The sequence below is a fragment of the Carassius auratus genome, chromosome 10 (genome assembly GCF_003368295.1).
Source record: "Carassius auratus strain Wakin chromosome 10, ASM336829v1, whole genome shotgun sequence".
Taxonomy (NCBI): domain Eukaryota; kingdom Metazoa; phylum Chordata; class Actinopteri; order Cypriniformes; family Cyprinidae; genus Carassius; species Carassius auratus.
The window spans coordinates 10,982,513-10,999,884 of NC_039252.1; the positions used below are offsets into that span (position 1 = coordinate 10,982,513).

At 36.1% G+C, this 17,372-nt stretch overlaps 1 protein-coding gene across 1 annotated transcript in view; it reads left to right on the plus strand.

Annotated features, from left to right (window-relative positions):
• Positions 1-17,372, plus strand: part of dchs1b (dachsous cadherin-related 1b) — an 84,192-nt gene that overhangs the window by 53,072 nt on the left and 13,748 nt on the right. The window contains exons 3-9 of the mRNA XM_026273633.1: positions 9,005-9,193; positions 10,960-11,191; positions 11,597-11,833; positions 13,417-14,463; positions 15,173-15,360; positions 15,593-15,689; positions 15,890-16,047. Of these exons, the coding sequence (XP_026129418.1) occupies positions 9,005-9,193; positions 10,960-11,191; positions 11,597-11,833; positions 13,417-14,463; positions 15,173-15,360; positions 15,593-15,689; positions 15,890-16,047 (2,148 nt within the window). The remainder of the gene's footprint in view (positions 1-9,004; positions 9,194-10,959; positions 11,192-11,596; positions 11,834-13,416; positions 14,464-15,172; positions 15,361-15,592; positions 15,690-15,889; positions 16,048-17,372) is intronic.

Genomic DNA, 17,372 nt, shown 5'->3' on the forward strand with positions numbered 1-17,372 from the left:
TCACAATATATAAAATATTTTCCTTGTGATGACATGCTCTGTCTTATAAATGGTAATGACATAAATTGGTTATAATCAGTGCATGTACAGATGAGTTCCTGTCCCCGGCCAGACCTGATGAGGAACTCTGGCCAGATCTGGGAGAACTTAAGCTCTCAAGGCTCTCTCACATTCATTAGAGGACTAGCGGGGATGCTAATCAGCCTGCATTTAACGGGATTGGTCCCCAGGCACCATCAGAACAATCTCATGCATCCACTTTCCAATGCCTGGAATAGTAAGGTAAATGTGCTTCGGGTGCATTTTAGAATAAATGTTAACAAGTCATACAAAAGAAGAGTGACTGTGTAAGAGCAAAACAAATATTGTCTTCAAATTAGCCAGAAATAGTGTCTTCTAAAATACCCTCTGATGTCCGTTTGAGCACATTGCCCCCTAAATGGAGCATGCAAATGTTTCCAAACCTCAGTTGCCAAAGTAAAGGAAGAAATTATCTGTAACATGTTTGTGCTTTTTTCTTCTGTGTACATACTTCTGCCATGAAATACAAATTGGAAGCAACCAACCAATAAGCATTGCATACACGTCAAAAGCATACAAAAGTCTGGAACAAAGACTAAGGCCAGAACCCACAAACTTGTAAAAGGAAAATAAGACTCTTGTGGCATCTTGCAATAGCTGTTGGGAGGAAAAACATCCACACTGTACCCTTCCTTCATTGTAAAACCACTAAAATACAGCCTTTTATATTCTCTGTAGTGATGCATAGCTCAGTGCCTCGGAGCGAGATGCTCTTGCCCATAAATTTTCTTAAAGGTGCAGCGTGTTACACAAACAGCTCTGAGTGGAGTCAGCCAGTGTGGTTTGCAGTTGTTGAGACACAGATCCATTGAAGAAGAGAAGTGGTTGGAATCTGTCCGCTCTCATCTGTTGCCAGTTTAGAGAATGTTCTGGACTGTCCCCGGTCCATCACTGTCCAGCTTAATTACAGCTGCCTTTATGAAAGTTTAATGGTAGAATGGTGTGTTCTGGAAGTAATGAATTTCCATTCATAAAAGGGTTTGGAAGCGGTTCTCTTTCTTATTTAGGTTGTGTCTGGGCTTGTGCTTTTTGTGGATTTGGATTATGGATTTGTTAGAATTTTAATTTGACCATTGCTAACAAATTTCCTTTATATAATGAAATATTGTTTAGCGGATATTCCTCACATCAAATCACCAAAGAGAAAATGTTAGGGTAAAATCACAAGGATCTGCTTTATCATTGCTTTTTGCTCTCAAAACATAAGTTTGAATATAATGGGATGTTATGTCTATATAGCATAATGCTTGCAGTATTATGGTATTATGGTTCTTATGGTATAGTGGTGTTTCTTATAATAAGCAAACACTTGGTATAAATGAAAATCTTGTTGTTGATCCATATTTTCATATCATTATCCATAAACTGTCAAATTAAAACAACCGGTCACATACTGTGAACAACATTATAAGAAAGTATCGATCAAAGCTCTACTTGTGCTAATCAATGAATAGTCAATGTGCACTGCAGTCTGCTAATTTACAGTAAAGCATTTATGACCAGTGTGGTCTGCTGATTCATGCCTGGCTCAAAGAACAGCTACAGGCATGCTCCAATATAACCACCTCGCTTTCATCACTTCTTACAATAGACCTCATATTTTAGCACTGGCATATGAATGCCAGACCAACTTCCTCTTCGAACTACCATTTGCCATATTTGTGGGAGGCACTGGCTCTGTCTGGCCTTCATAACACTATATATCAGTAAAGACTCCCATTAATTAATAAGACTGGTGGTGGTTAGTCTCGGGTATACAGCATATATATATATATATATATATATATATATATATATATATATATGGTGGTTAATGATAGGAGAGTTGATTTTATTTATGAGTTACATTTATCTTTGATTATCTGTGATATGTTATTTTAAGTTTAGTTTAGATTTTGTTTTGATCTCCATAAAATGAAAGTCGATGGACAAAAATAGCTGAAACATTCTCTCTATGGTGGTACATGATGTATTGAATAGGAAGAGTTAGGATTTTGATTTATGAGCTTTATTGATCTTTGAAGATCCGTCATCCATTATTCATGTTTCCAAGGGAACGGGCTATTTTCAAATATTTAAATTCCCAAACCAATCTATATCAACAGAGTCCAGGCCCTTCCCCTTAAGGGAAAAACACTGTTAGATCTATGTTAAATCCTTAATTTTTGTAAATATGTTTAAATATTGATCTAAATATCAATAATGTCTTTAAAAAACTGTGTAAATTCTGCAAAGTAGTCAATTTTTTATTACTCTGTTTAAAAAAGCTCATTTTTAAGAGAAAGGGACTTAGAATCTGACTGAACATGTGGCCTTCTTTCTTTTGTTCTTTGTTTTGTTTTTGTTTTTGTATGTTTTTCTCTTAAAAGATATTTGTAAGAATGTTTAAAAGTGTTTTTATCACTATAGTCCATTGTTATTTATGACCCCATTGACTGCCACTTTATGGACAAAAAACAGGTGAAACATTCTTCAAAATATTTTCTTTAGATGAAATCTTTTAGATTTATTAACTCAATCACAAGTAAATTATGAATTGTATACTATTTTAGATAACTTAGAACTGCTTGCTGTGCCACACCAAAATATAGGACTAGATTTAAACTGCGGTTTATACATGGAAGAACTTAAAGATAGGCGTGATTTCATCTTGAATCAAACGTACTGCCACTCACAGCCTCTCACAACCTCTTTGAAAAGGATTGGCAGAAAGGTCACGGCGAAGGAAAGACATCCAGAGCATCGCTCTCAATGAATCACATCGAGAGCACTGCTGCTTATCTTGATACAGACCTGAGACCTTGTAATAGTAGATTCTTTGACTTATTCTAACCGCTGTGATTTCAAGATGCAGATTCCCTTGGGAACGAAACGAGAAATCGGAGATTAACCAGGTGATCTTGAATTACAGATATCAAGGGCTGTGAGCATTAGCGAGAAACTCTATAACTTCGCTGAAACATGTAAAAATAACACAATTTTTCCTGTTGGACAAGCAGTGACCTGTAATAGATCTGTTGTCTCATCTGAAATTGTTTGTGTGTGCCTGTGTTTGGGTCAACGGGTTTATGCCTTCAGTGTTTTGCCTTCAGTAAAAACGCAGATAAATTACAGCATCAACCTCTTGACATTGGATGCTAGCAAGAGATAAACTCAAAAGATTAATAATTTAGACCACATGTTAGAGACTGTAAGCAATGGAATAACAAACCATTCATTGCTCTTGTAAAACTGCAGAGACCCAAGACTGTAGGCAGTTTTGTTGTTGTTTGCTGTATAAAATTCACATACGTAGACATCTGTCAACTTGAAATAACTAAAATCGCTACTAGAATTCAGGAAATTCAAACCGTTTGACCCCAAAAGCCATTTACAGTGTAATGCAATCACTTACCGATGGTATTTTATATATTTACATATATTTATAGAGCTTGTTTAATGCATGTTAAGATGTTCTAGAAATCTAAATAACCTCAGAACCTTGCATTTTTGGGATGTAATGTTTCCTCTCAAGGTCTTGACTTTAGTTAGGCGGCACCAGGCGAAAAATGATATTGCACTTTAGTTGCGGAGATAAATTCAGTTATGTAGGTCAAGATAAATATAACTAATATTAACTAATAAAAAAAAACTGCTGTTTCCAGACTCATTATTTATTGCGCCAGTGTTTTTTTTTTTTTTTTTTTTTTGAGGTTTTAATGGAAAACATCTACCACATGATCATACAGTACATGCAGCCCTTCAATTACAGATTTGCTCCTTTAATCAGACTTCATCTGGTTAGTTATTATGACGGAGATCAGCCTCTTGAAACGTCTGCAACCCAAGAAAGCGATGAATTACAGTGTATGGTGTTAAGTCCTATAAGCGTTTGTTTGTCCCAAAAGTAGTTTTGGATAGGGAATGGATGAGTCTCTCTCTTTTCATTCAGACAGAATTATTGCAATGCTTTCACACAAGTCGAGTTCAGTAATAACAGAAAGACTAAGCGGTGGTTGAAAGTTCTAGTTGCTTGTTGAGGGCTGTATGTGTCTCGACAGTATTGATCTGCTGTGAAAAGCGTAGCGAGACAGTGATTTGTAGCCTGCGATGCTGAGAAGCCCTCAGAGTCTGTCGTTTAATTTATTGATGAATAAGGAATGAAGTGATGCAAATGGGAATTCTGCCTCTCGTCAGGACTATCGGATTGATTGATGCCAGAATGGAAGATGGATTATTGCAGGTGTGCAGAAATACTGTACGGCTTTACACTTAATTGCCATTGATGAGTTTGCAGGAAATCTAGACGGCCCATTTTCAGTCTGCAGACTCACTGACCTTCTTTTTTATCTCTTGTGAAGCATGCAAACTCTGTTTATGGATATTTGCCAAAGAATTAAATCAATAGATAAAAATCTACAATTTAATGTGTATATCATTATTTATTATTCAATTATTTGTTTATATTATTGTTTATTGTCAGTTGTTATGTGTGTGTGTGTGTGTAATTTATATATATTTAACAATTACGCAATTAAATAATACAAATAATCATATAAGTGACACATCATATAAATATAATTAATTTAATTTATTAAAAATTGCATAATTTATTATATTAAAACTAAATAAATGACATATGCATTATATTATTGACAACCTTTGATAATGTTGTATAACACTTTTTTTAATACATTTATTTATTTATTTAGTTTCATTATCATATCTATTTAGGAGTGCAAACATGTGCTTGTATTTTCCCCACCAAATTCCATGCAGATTTTGTGCAGTGTCAGAGAATGTGAAAAATGGATGTGCTTTCATTATCAACTCATTCCCTGAAGATAAAACCTAAACCCCTTGGCTCTTTACCGGGCCCCTTAATGCTTTTTTCACCTGCACCTTGTTTAACCAAGGAGATTCTTTACACTGGTCTCATATCAGTTTGAGATTTGTGCCACCCTCCGAACCTCTCAAACACACACATTCTCTGAACCCTCATGCCCCATTACCCCACACACCTGATTCAATCATCCACAGCTTAACCACAATCTCTCTTGATGTTTAAATCTTATTCTTTTTTTCTAATTCTTTAATACAGTATAAATAATAGGCTCTTGTCTGCTCTGAAAAATGGGGTAGTGTAGAGGTCATACTCACCAGGTGGGCTAGACTTGTCATTTCTATCAGTGTCCTGAGAGCGAGGCCTGGCTACCACAGCGTCCCAGGACAGGTCATTATTGCAGGTGCTTAATCCCACCCACTTTACCCAAATATCCCAAGAACACAGGCAAAGTGGGGCTTTGATTTGTCAGAAAATATAGTATTTCACCACACTTAATCCCAACAGGAAATAACAGCGGTAATGGGAAAAACAGATGGAAAAGAGTTGACCACTGCAGAGCAGAGCGTGAGCAGCGGTGCTCTCATTTAGACTGAGATCTGGCTCCATCACCATCAGGATCCTCAGGACACGTTAGCCACAGCAGAAATTCACCTGTTTGTCTATCACTGCACACTTGGGGTATTCGCGTCATACCAGAAAACCACAGCAAGCTGCTATGGCGTTCCAGAACGGTACATAAAGTGCACGTGGGAATGCATTGGGAAATGTGGACAGCATTCTCTGAGCAGGTGTTTTGATCTTGATTTGTAATAACTTCACTTAAAGTTTTCCCATTTCAGATTTTAAAGACAAGTGACTTGCTTTTCCATTCCAATATCAAGCTGAGATGCAACTGTAATGCAAAAAAGGAAAAGAAATCCCATTCTTATTACCATAATGCATCCAGATGTTTTTCTTTTGACCGTTTTTTTTTTTTAATTCTCATCATTCTCAGAGGTAATGTATACATATTTTAGAATTGATATCTTTTTCAGAAATAAGATAAAACAAGGTAAAATGAATTAGTTTATTTTATTTTTATTTAAATGTATTTATTTTAATATTTTTTAAAGGTTGTACAACAAAACTGTATCTTGTCATATATAAATACTTTTTTGCATTGCACAAATGGTTTTTATTTGTATTTTTATCATTTTTTAAACAAATTATATTTTTGCAGCACAGCAAAAAAAGATAAATACTTTTATAAATACTAAAATAGTTTTATTATTAAAAATACATTATAATTAATAAGCATTCTTTATTTTAAATCAGTTATATATTTTGTTAATAGATCTATACAAAATATAAAGATATAGTAAGTAATAAGGATTTTGCACCATTTTTGCAAGTTTTTGTATATCATTTAAATCCATTTATTCAAAACCATTAACATGCAGTACAACAAAAACCATCATGATACATGTTGAAATATTTGTCAATTTATATATTATACATTTAATAGTAACCAGAATGAGATTTACTGAGGATTTTTGTAACACCTGATAACTGTACAGGACAATCATCTTGCAGCCTTTATACTTCCTGTTTCACAAAATATTATTATTGGAATGGATAAAAAAACAAAAAACAAAACCATCAGTGTCTTTAAAGAATAGTTGCCTGACTTTGCTATTTAGGCCAGATTTCACATCCTCTAGATCTCATAAATGTTTTTTTTTTTTTTTTTTTACAATCCTCATAAATGGCGCCAAGCAACGTTACGACACTTCTTCCAGAGTCAACCGTATTAAATATTTGCAGGCTCGGCAGAGTCAAAGGTCATTTCCACTTAATGTTTTGCAAGGAGCCCTTTGTTGTGTTACAGGCACTAGGGTCTTCAGGTCTTTCTGGAGTTGATGAATAGGAAGGTTTGTGGACCACCAGAGTAATTTTGTTTACAGAGTGCATCATGGTGGGCGAGAGGTCACTGCGTAAAGCAGAGTTGAGGGGTCGTGACCTCTACCTTTCCGGTAGCAGGCGTCCTGTTGAGTGAGGGCCTGAGATTCCTGTATGGCTTCTCTCCTCAGCTTTACCATGTCAGGACTGTAATGTGAATCAGCTGTACAGCTGCAGTTATACGGCCGTGACAATATGAAGATTATCTGTGGTGGTGTGCGGAAAAATGTGATTGCGGTTTCTTTCAACTGTATTATGAGTTCAGCTGATTTACTAGCTTCAAAATAGCAATTTTCATAAACCATAATTCTGCATTTCATGGCTCTCTGGAATACTTGATTCTGACTGGTCACTTTCTGCAGTCAAATATTTTCTGTATAATAACCATTAAACTATAATTGTCTGTTTTGCCAGGCGACCACATTTTATGTCTCTTGTATCATTCTGCAGTCTCTTTCTTCTAAGTAATGAAATGATGTCAACGTTTAATTGCATTTGTTTACTTGTTTGATAAGTAGCTGTGTAATAAGGAGGATAACGCACAGTCAGGCGGTCATTATCGCTAAATAAACCCCTTCAGGGTGATACAAGACTCCTGATCCCCCTGTCTGGGTTTATATTGTGATAATGACCAGCCGAGTGTATATTATCCCTTACTTAATATCTTACTAATGATTATATATGAACTGTTGGCAAAGATTTTGCTAGGAAAAAGCAAATTGAGATAAATTTCTCCTGGTGTGTTCAGTTAGTATGAATTTAACCTGATCTAATCCCAAAAAAAAAATCCTAAAAATCCAATACTGCCAATATATATATATATAAGGAAAAAAGTGTAATACTATGTAATATTACAATTCAAAATAACTCTTGTGTGTTTTTTTTAAATATATTTTTAGATGTAACTTTTATAATAATAAAGCTGAATTTTCAGCATCATTACTTCAGTCTTCAGTGTCACATAATCCTTCAGAAATTATTTTAATATGCCAATTCGATGCTCAAGAAACATTTCTTATTATTATTGGTTAAAATCTATTCTACTGCTTATTTTATTGATTCATTGATTTATATATTGGTGAAACAGTGTTTATTTTTTCAGGATTTTTTAATTAATAAAACTTTCAAATGAACATTTATTTATATATAGTTTTTTTTTTATGTGTAAAAGTTGTTACTTTAATTTTTGATCAATTTAATACACACTTGCAGAATAAAAATATAAATTACTGACTCCAAACTTTTGGACGGGAGTATATTTGATCAAGTTTGCCCTGATCCAGACCATCTCTTACACATGTTCCTTGCTTACCACCCTTTAAGTTGGTCATATCACCAACATATCATTGAGGTGCTGTACAGAAACCAGTGCACAGAGAAGGCAACCTGCCCAGACAAACAAAGGCTTTATGATTTGTGGAAGCATAGAGGAAAGAGATCCGAGACATTTTCCCTTTCCTAGCCTTCAGCAACTGCAGCAACAGTTCCCGAAATCTCCTGAGAATATGCCGAATTCTCTCAGTAACATGTGTCCCTCATGAAAACAGTGTTTTCAGTATTGTACGGCTGCATATGGTATGCATTTGAGGACACTACGCTTCTGTCCTCACATTAATGTCACCGTAAATTGGCCAAAGCCCTTCCCGAACACAATGCCAGATTTTTCCGCTTGTATCAGTCGCGGCGTCCTTCACTACGAGAAGCTAATGCTGAGTTACCTCCACCTCATTACTCCTCAGATTCTCCATCTCTCAGCAAGAGTGGCCCTCTTTCCATAGACATTCACCCAGGCATTCAAGTCGTAGAGTAGAGACACTTTTCATCCCTGCTGCTCTCTCTCTGCCTTCTCTTGTTTTCCCTCTCCACTGTGAGAGATTGATGAGACAGGTGCGGCCAAAAACAGACCGGCTGGCAGTAAATCCACCGTCCAATCAGCTCGAGGACAGAGGGAAAGAAAATACAAAGGGATGGGGATTTATGTCTGGAGTGTCTTGGTTATTTAATGGGGCTTTACTGAAGTCTCAGCGTTATTGATTAATTATTTTAATGAAACCGTATTAAGACTTCTGAATCTGATCTTCTTGTACTCTCTAGAGATGAGGGTTTATGACGTAAGTCGATCATAATTCTGACGGCGTTCTCTGTGTTTGGGCTCCGCAGGTAAAAGCAGACGATGCAGATGGAGGGTCGTTTGGGGCCATTGCGTACTCGATTGGATCCGGGCCCGCTAGCGCTCCACCCAGCCAGTTCACCATCAATAAGGAGACTGGACAGATCTGCACCAGTGTGGCTCTGGATCGAGACGAGGGGGCGGACAGTTTCGACTTCACTGTCACTGCAACAGATGGGGTAAGGGGAATGAGTTTGTACCTGCCTCATACAGGAATATTCTCGATGGTTGTGGTCTTTGTGTAAAAGTCATTATAAAAGTAATTTTTTTTTACATTAATTATGCCTTGTAATGTAGCTTATTGTGCAATGTCATGAATAATTGTAACCACAGTCAATTCATTGTTACACTATGCGTTTAAATTTCAGTTGTAATAATAAAATAGTTATTTACGACAAGATATAATGTATTACAGTGTACATTATGATTTATTGTAAGGCATTATACCCTTTAGTATCCATTTCTAATGCATTATACATAATAGCTTAAAGTTTTACCGAAAAAGTGTATTCAGTTTTATGGAGAGGTACTTTGGAAGTGAATGGGGCCAAGTTTTAGAGTGTTTGAGACCAGAAATGAGATGCTTATAATTTTATTTAACACATTAATTAATTTGTTAAAGGTGTTATTTGAGATATGAAATGGTTCTCATAATTCTTATAGGCATTTTAGGGTTTTCTGTGTTATGTTGTCATTTGGGAATAACTGTACTCTTTTTCACACTAAAATCATGCCAACACTCTTATTACTTGCACGTTGTGTTCATCTTTTAGCAATAATTTCTGATGAGTCTTTTTTAGTAGTAGCAGTCTTTTTTTGTAGTTATTTTAAATAAACCTTAAATGATATATAAATATTTTAAAACTGGCCCCATTTACTTCTATTTTAATAGTAGCTTTAGAATTTTTAAATAAAGCAGAAATAAAATATAAATATTAGATGAAAAACTTAAACTTACTGTAAATGAACATTTAGACATGTTCCCTTGGCAATTAATTTATAAAATGAATAAAAGAAAATATGAAAACAAATTTTTAAAACTGAAGTAAAAATTAATTAAAGCTACAGTATATAGAAATAAATAAAACAAATAAAAACTAATGAATACATGACAAAAGCATATAATTAAATGATTAAAACTTAAATTAAAAGTAAAAGTAAAGATGTAAAAGTAAAAGTGAATTCAACATATGCACAAATACTAAAATGGAATATAAATATTACTAAAATAACATTGTTCTCCCTGTAACCAAGATTTTGAATGTTTTTTTGGTAATCAACATTATGCCACAAACACTGTCTGTTGATTTAAACTTAACACACACAATTGCTGTAAGGCACACATTGTATGTTAGGGTCCAAAAGTGTGAGACCACTTGGCAAAATTGCTTGTCATTATACATTCAATATCCATTTTAAGTGTTTGAGAAACCCGTTTCACTTGGAAATTTATACACTGCAGCTTTAAGAGTTGAAAACCCTTTAAAACTCAATTCCGAAGGATAAAAGTTAATTTAAAAAAAACACCATTACTTCTATCGTGTAGCTCCTAGATGCCCAGTCGCATGCCCTACTCAATCCTGTCTTCACTTAGTTGCCAGTAACAACAATCATGAGCTGTGTAAATGAAAAGGCAATAAAGCACAGTGTCCCAGGGGCACATTGCTGTACATACACACACACTCATGATATTTCACTTTATAAGCTGCTAGCAGCGGGCCGCTTTGTTCCCATTTCAATTATTAATGTAGCCATAAAATGCTGGCTGTGATGAGCAGCTCACTGGCCCCCTCATAACCTGGAAAGGCAATTATATGCCACTGTGAAGTTTTCCTCTGCATTTTTACACACCAGAAATCATTCAGATAGATTAGACAGTCGTGGGACAGTATCTACAGTCCTGTCATCGTTCTCATCAGTAATATGATCTGATCTTTTCCCGCAGGGAGGCCTTACATCCTCGGTCTCTGTGAAGGTGTCACTGGTGGACATTAATGACAACAGACCTACATTCTACCCTGTGAACTACGCCGTCAGCTTGAGCACACAGAGCACGCCCGGGACCTCTGTTGTCAGGGTAACGGCCCACGACCCAGATGCTGGGGCAAATGGTAAAGTGACATATCACACTGTCCCTGATGGAGGATCCAATTTCTTTACCCTCAACAAAGATACAGGTATTTCAATTAATTCAACTATTAAATGATGATAGATTGACAGACAGACAGACACATATTTTATTTTATTCTATCTATCTACATACAAATATATATATGTGTATACATTGATGTGACTTTAGATTCAATTTATATTAAATACTATATTTAGTAGTTAAGTAAATATACATAAATGAACTTTCATATTTAGGGAATCATTCACCCCAACATTTAGTTTGACTTTAAAAAGCCATTATGACTTTCTTTAAGGAACAATAAATATTATGAACAACTTGTGTCAGGTTGATAAAAGGCTGATCCAATTTGCTCATCCGTGTCCTAGCTCATCTTTAATTTTCACAGTCTTCGGGCTCATAATCGTAAATCTCGTTTAATTCCATTCCCACTGCATTTTTCCTCTGTTAGGTGTGATCTCTCTGTCACGCTCTCTGCATGGGAAGGCCAACTCTGTCATCACCATAGTGATCACAGCACGGGACGGAGGCGGTCTCACAGCACCTGTCAATGCCAGAGTGAACATCAGCGTTGTTGCCGGCTCAGTGGCGCCTCCGGTGTTCGAGCAGGCGCAGTACTTCTTCACCGTGTCTGAGGATGTGCTCCGGGGTACTGAGGTCGGCGTAGTGAGGGCCAGCGGCAGGAATGGTTAGTTTCAGCTTTTTCCATGTTACGTCTTCTTGGAATTACCATTATATTGTTTAAAAATAAACTCAAATAAGTAGCCATGTGTTGCTGCATACTTTCACATAGCTCTGCTAACCTCAGTGCTGCGGCTCTCCGAGGCTGTGAGACAGTCAAGGGTGCTGAAAAGCCTGATGGGGAATATTTTCACTCTCGCTGAGCCAGTTGTGCAAATAGAGCAGCAGCTGCAGAGTGAACCTCATTAAACAGTCACATCCATCACTGATTCCACTCTACCTCATGTTGCTGGAAATTATTATTTGTTGATGCATATTTTCTGATAGCACAGACAAATCGTAGGGATGCTTAATGAAAAATAATGGGGAATTCTATAAGATGTACCTGTCTGTACTAGGGATGCACTGATATTACAATTCTGGTTGATACTGATAAAATGATGATTATATTCAAATATGAATGATAACTAATACATGGCCATTATTAAAATTCAATAGTATTTTATCTAAATAACTTTTAACTAAAACACTAATTTTAAGGTTATTAAAGTGATTTTAGGCATCACACTATTATAATGTACTGTATGAAAAATTGCTAAAGACTAGCGGTGTTTATTATTTTATTAATTAGGGAATAAGTAAATAAATATAATCTGATATAATATTGTGTTTAAGAAATGATTTTGTTTTCATTCTGCAAGGATGCAATAAAGACTTTTACAGTACTTTGTTACAAAAGGTTTGTATTTCAAATAAATGCTATTTCTTTAATTATTCATTAAAGAACCTTGAAACATGTTTTCATGTGTTTTGCTGTTTTTACAAAAATATTAAGCAGCACAATGGTTTTCAAAATTGATAATAAAAGCATATTAGATTGATTTCTGAAGGATCACGCGACACCGAAGACTGCAGTAATGACTGTTGAAAATGCAACAAAAGGATAAATTACATTTTAAAATATATTACAATAGAAAGCAGTTGAAATTATGATAACATTTCACAAGGTGTTTGATCAAATAAATGCAGCCTTGATGAGCATAATTTAAAAACTTGTGTTTGTAATAGTGCTGTCAAATCGATTAATCACGATTAATCGCATCCAAAATAAAAGCTTGTTTACATGATATGTGTGTGTACTGTGAATGAATATAAACAAATAAATTAATATATGTAATAAATATATGTAATATATAGTTTATTTATTTTATACATAATATAAATAATACATAAATATGAATATAGTATATGTACATGTACATATTACTTCAATATATACATATATGTGTGTGTGTGTATTTATGTATACACTTAAATATACACAGTACACACACACACACACACACACACACATATATTATGTAAACTCAAACTTTTATTTTGGATGTAATTATTTGTGATCTTATTTTTACAGCACTAGTTTATAACCACAAAGTTGCAGGTTTGGATGAGTAGAGGGATGATCCATGAATCACCACCTTGCGTCTCTCCAAGAAAACTGTCCTTGTTAAAAGTTTACAAAGTCACTTTAGATCAAATCATCTGCTAAATCACTGCCTATAAATCTAACCCATCTCTCTCTCGCTCCAGGAGTCTCTAAGGATGTCACCTACGCTATCTCTGCTGGGGATCCAGATGGCTATTTCATGGTCGATCCTGAAACTGGAGCGCTCAGAACAAGCCTTCCTCTGGACCACGAGTCACGACCCTCTTTCGACTTGGAAATTCAAGCACGCAGCGGTTCCCCCCCAGCTTTTGGGGAGACTCGCGTTCGGGTCACCATTGCAGATGTGAACGATAACACTCCCATATTTTTCCCATCATCCTCTGAGTCTCTGCTCCTACAGGAAGCCACAAAAATGGGTACAGTGGTGTACCGCGTTCAGGCGGAGGACCGCGACTCTGGTCCTAATGGACAGCTGAGCTTTGACCTGATGTCGGCCGGAGGTCAGCGCACGTTTGGGGTGGAGCGCAGCAGTGGGGAAATCCGGCTTATTGGGAGTCTGTCGTACGACAGTGTATCGCGCTACGACCTTCAAGTGATCGCGAAAGATAGTGGCGCGCCTCAGCTCAGCGCTACGTTCAGCCTGGTGGTCCACATCCAGGCGGAGAACGACCAGGGTCCTGTGTTTGACACGATGACGTACCGTGTGGAGCTGAAGGAGAACACACCACTCAACACCAACTTCTTACAGGTCCGGGCACTCAGTAGAGATCCCAATGGAAATGGAGGGTCATCTAAAGGCTCCACAACATCTTCCACACTGGCATATCGGCTCCGGCCTGATGGGGATGCGGCGGGCTTCGGGATTGCCCCGGACAGCGGATGGCTGTTTGTTAAGAGCGCTTTGGACCGTGAGGCCAAGGATATTTACCTGCTAACTGTGCTCGCCACTTCTGGAACCGGCCAGATGGGGAAGACTGGCAGCGCGACGGTGAGAGTTTCCGTCACGGATGAGAATGATAATTCTCCTCGCTTCTCTCAGGAGAGGGTGTTCTTGGCAGTGAGAGAGAACTTGCCTGCGGGAACTGGTTTCGGCAGGGTGTCTGCTACCGACCGCGATGCTGGTCTCAACAGCCGCCTTACGTACAGGCTACTCCACACGGACCGCTACTTCCAAATCAATTCCCACACTGGTGAGCTGGAACACAATCCCAATCTGCAAAGACATTTGTTATTTATGCATTTAGTAATTGTTTTAGATGAGGGATTTTCAAGCTTTTTGACAGCAAATATGTTTTCCAGTTTTAGAAAGCAGAAGGAAACAGTTTTTTTGAAACAGTTTTTTTTTATATATATTTTTTTATTACCTTCTGGGCATGGTTGAAAAGTCGTCTGTAGACTCTAAACTTTTGACCATCAACTCAGTGCAACTAAGGTCTTCAAAAATCAAATATTATTTTAGTATTATTTAAATACGGTATACTCTTAGATAATAAATCTAAGAGTATACCGTATTTAAATAATACTAAAATAATATTTGATTTTTGAAGACCTTAGTTGCACTGAGTTAGATTTTATTTTATATTTTGAGTTTTCCAGTTATTTTGTAAAATGCTTTTGTCTTTTCTATTTTTAGTATTTAGCTGTTGTTTTTCAGTATTTCTATTTACATTTTCATTATTTGTATTTCTTTTTTAGTAAATTTTGTACTTCAAACTAATTTTAGTTAAGTTTTATTTCAGTTAGCTGCCAATACTATTTTTTAATCGAATATGTATATTTAGAAATACTATATATTTTTTTTTTTTTTTAATATTTAATTTTTGTACAATAGCTACACTAAAAACCAGTTCCAGCATTCTAGACTGAGTATTCTGACTGACTCAAACATTTCATGTGTAGGTGAAATCAGTACCAGAGCGGCTCTGGACCGCGAGCATCAGTCCAGTTATCAGCTCATCGTGGTGGTTCAGGACGGTGGTACCCCTCCACGTAGTGCCACTGGGACAGCACATATCACGGTGCTGGATGAGAACGACAACCCCCCATCGTTCAGCCACACACAGCCTGGCAGGGAGATTCTCATTCAGGCAAGAAACAGACTGGCACAGACTATATTTAATCCTTAAATCAGTGTGTCATAACATAGGTGCTTGTGTTTATTAAAGCACAGTTTACACATCATAAAAACGTCATTACGTCTGTACATAATATCTTTCAAAACTTGTTTATGTGACCTTGGATACTTTCTCGCTCTTGAAGTTGTTTGTATCAAGTATAAGCAGCCAGACTGTTGTTTAAAACTTGCTTGATGTTTACCAGGTTCAGGAGGGTCTTCCTGCCGGTTCTTTATTAGGAACTCTACACGCCAAAGACCCAGATGAGGGAGAGAATGGCACTATTTTCTACTCATTATCAGGTAAGCAAAAGTCTGGTATATATATAGAATAAGTTTTGGGTCTTCTTATTGCCAGAGGATGTTATTGCAAAAAGGTATAACTGCAAAATGTAAACATATGTCCTTACAGTTATCTTTGCAACCAATGTGATATATTGTATGGATAATCATGCTACCATATTTGTCTGTATTTATGCTTCCATTTGTCCTTGCTTTTTAAGGCTCTAGAGCAGAACGTTTCTCCTTGAACCCAAACACCGGAGAGCTGCGTTCCTCGTCCCCCCTGAGGCGAGCTGAAAAAGCAGAGTACAGCTTCACCGTCACTGCCACGGACCGTGGAGCTCCGTCTCAGAGCTCTTCTACTGTCTTACTTATACAGGTGAGATTATCCTGGAGCATATTAAAACTTCACTTTATAAGTTACAAGTAAGGTAAGTACAGTATGTCAGACCCATGGCCTAGTGGTTAGGATACATTATGGAATTTGGAGCTCATGCAGGAGATGTGTCCCTCTCCCTCATAATTTCTCCTTTTTAGAGTCTCTATAGTTAAAAACTTAGCGAGCTCAATAGCTCACACTTAACCATATTTGTTTAGCACCAAGCATCCATTAAATGATTTTATTTAATTTAATTTTTTTATTTATTTTAATAACATTTTGTACTCAAACTTTTGATCTGAAACTGAAACTTTTTTGTCTTCAAAAATGATATTATATAATATATATATATATATATATATATATATATATATATATATATATATATATTATAGTATATTATTATATAATATATATTGTATATATGTATACTATTAAAGTCTAATTTATAATTTTTTAATTAGCTTTTATTTTAATATTTTCAGTTTAATTAGTTTTATTTTAAAAAGTCATTTTGCTTTGTGCTTTGTCATTATTTTATTATTTGTATTTTTCATTTTCTTTATACTCAAACTTTTGACATTAAACTGAGTGTAACTAAAGTCTTCAAAAAATATTTATACAAAATAATTTATTTTATTTGAATACATTTATTCTGCCTGTGCAAACCTTGTAATGTTTTTAGCATGCTTTGGCTGGTTGCTTCAATTCAAAAGACTGCTCTTAATGAATTTTTTTTTCAGTTAATCTGCCAAAATCTTAAAATCCTGCTGCATGAGCACCATTACAGACAAGTCGTCTTTCACTGTGCCAAACAATCATCATTCTTACAGTCCCCTGATCGGTGGTATCATTATTCAAGCAGGGAAATGAGCTATGACCCAGAGGCCAGCTCCTGTCTATGCAAACACAAACTCCCAGGATTATTTCCTGCTCCAGAGGAACATACTGTAACACAAAACCCTGTATTAATCCCAATACTCAGCATGGAACTATGTGAATCAGACATGTCAAACTATATCTTTGACAATAGGATAATTTTCATGGCTTTTCATTAGAACGTAAAAGAATACATATTTTAAAGAGTTTGTTCTCTACAGAATGAAACTTGCCAGTTCACTTTTGTAGCTAAATATCTTTAGTGCTTTTACAGATGTGATTTCAAAAAGGGAATTGGAGGCTAATTGTAGAGTGTGCAGTTGCATGTGATTTCTGTTCTCCCTGTTTGTATGGGGAAGATGAGAGTGAGGGAGCAGTGGAGTGAGAGAGAGAGAGATGGAAGGAGAATGCACCTTTGAATCAAGTGTTCCCAGATGGCTCTGATG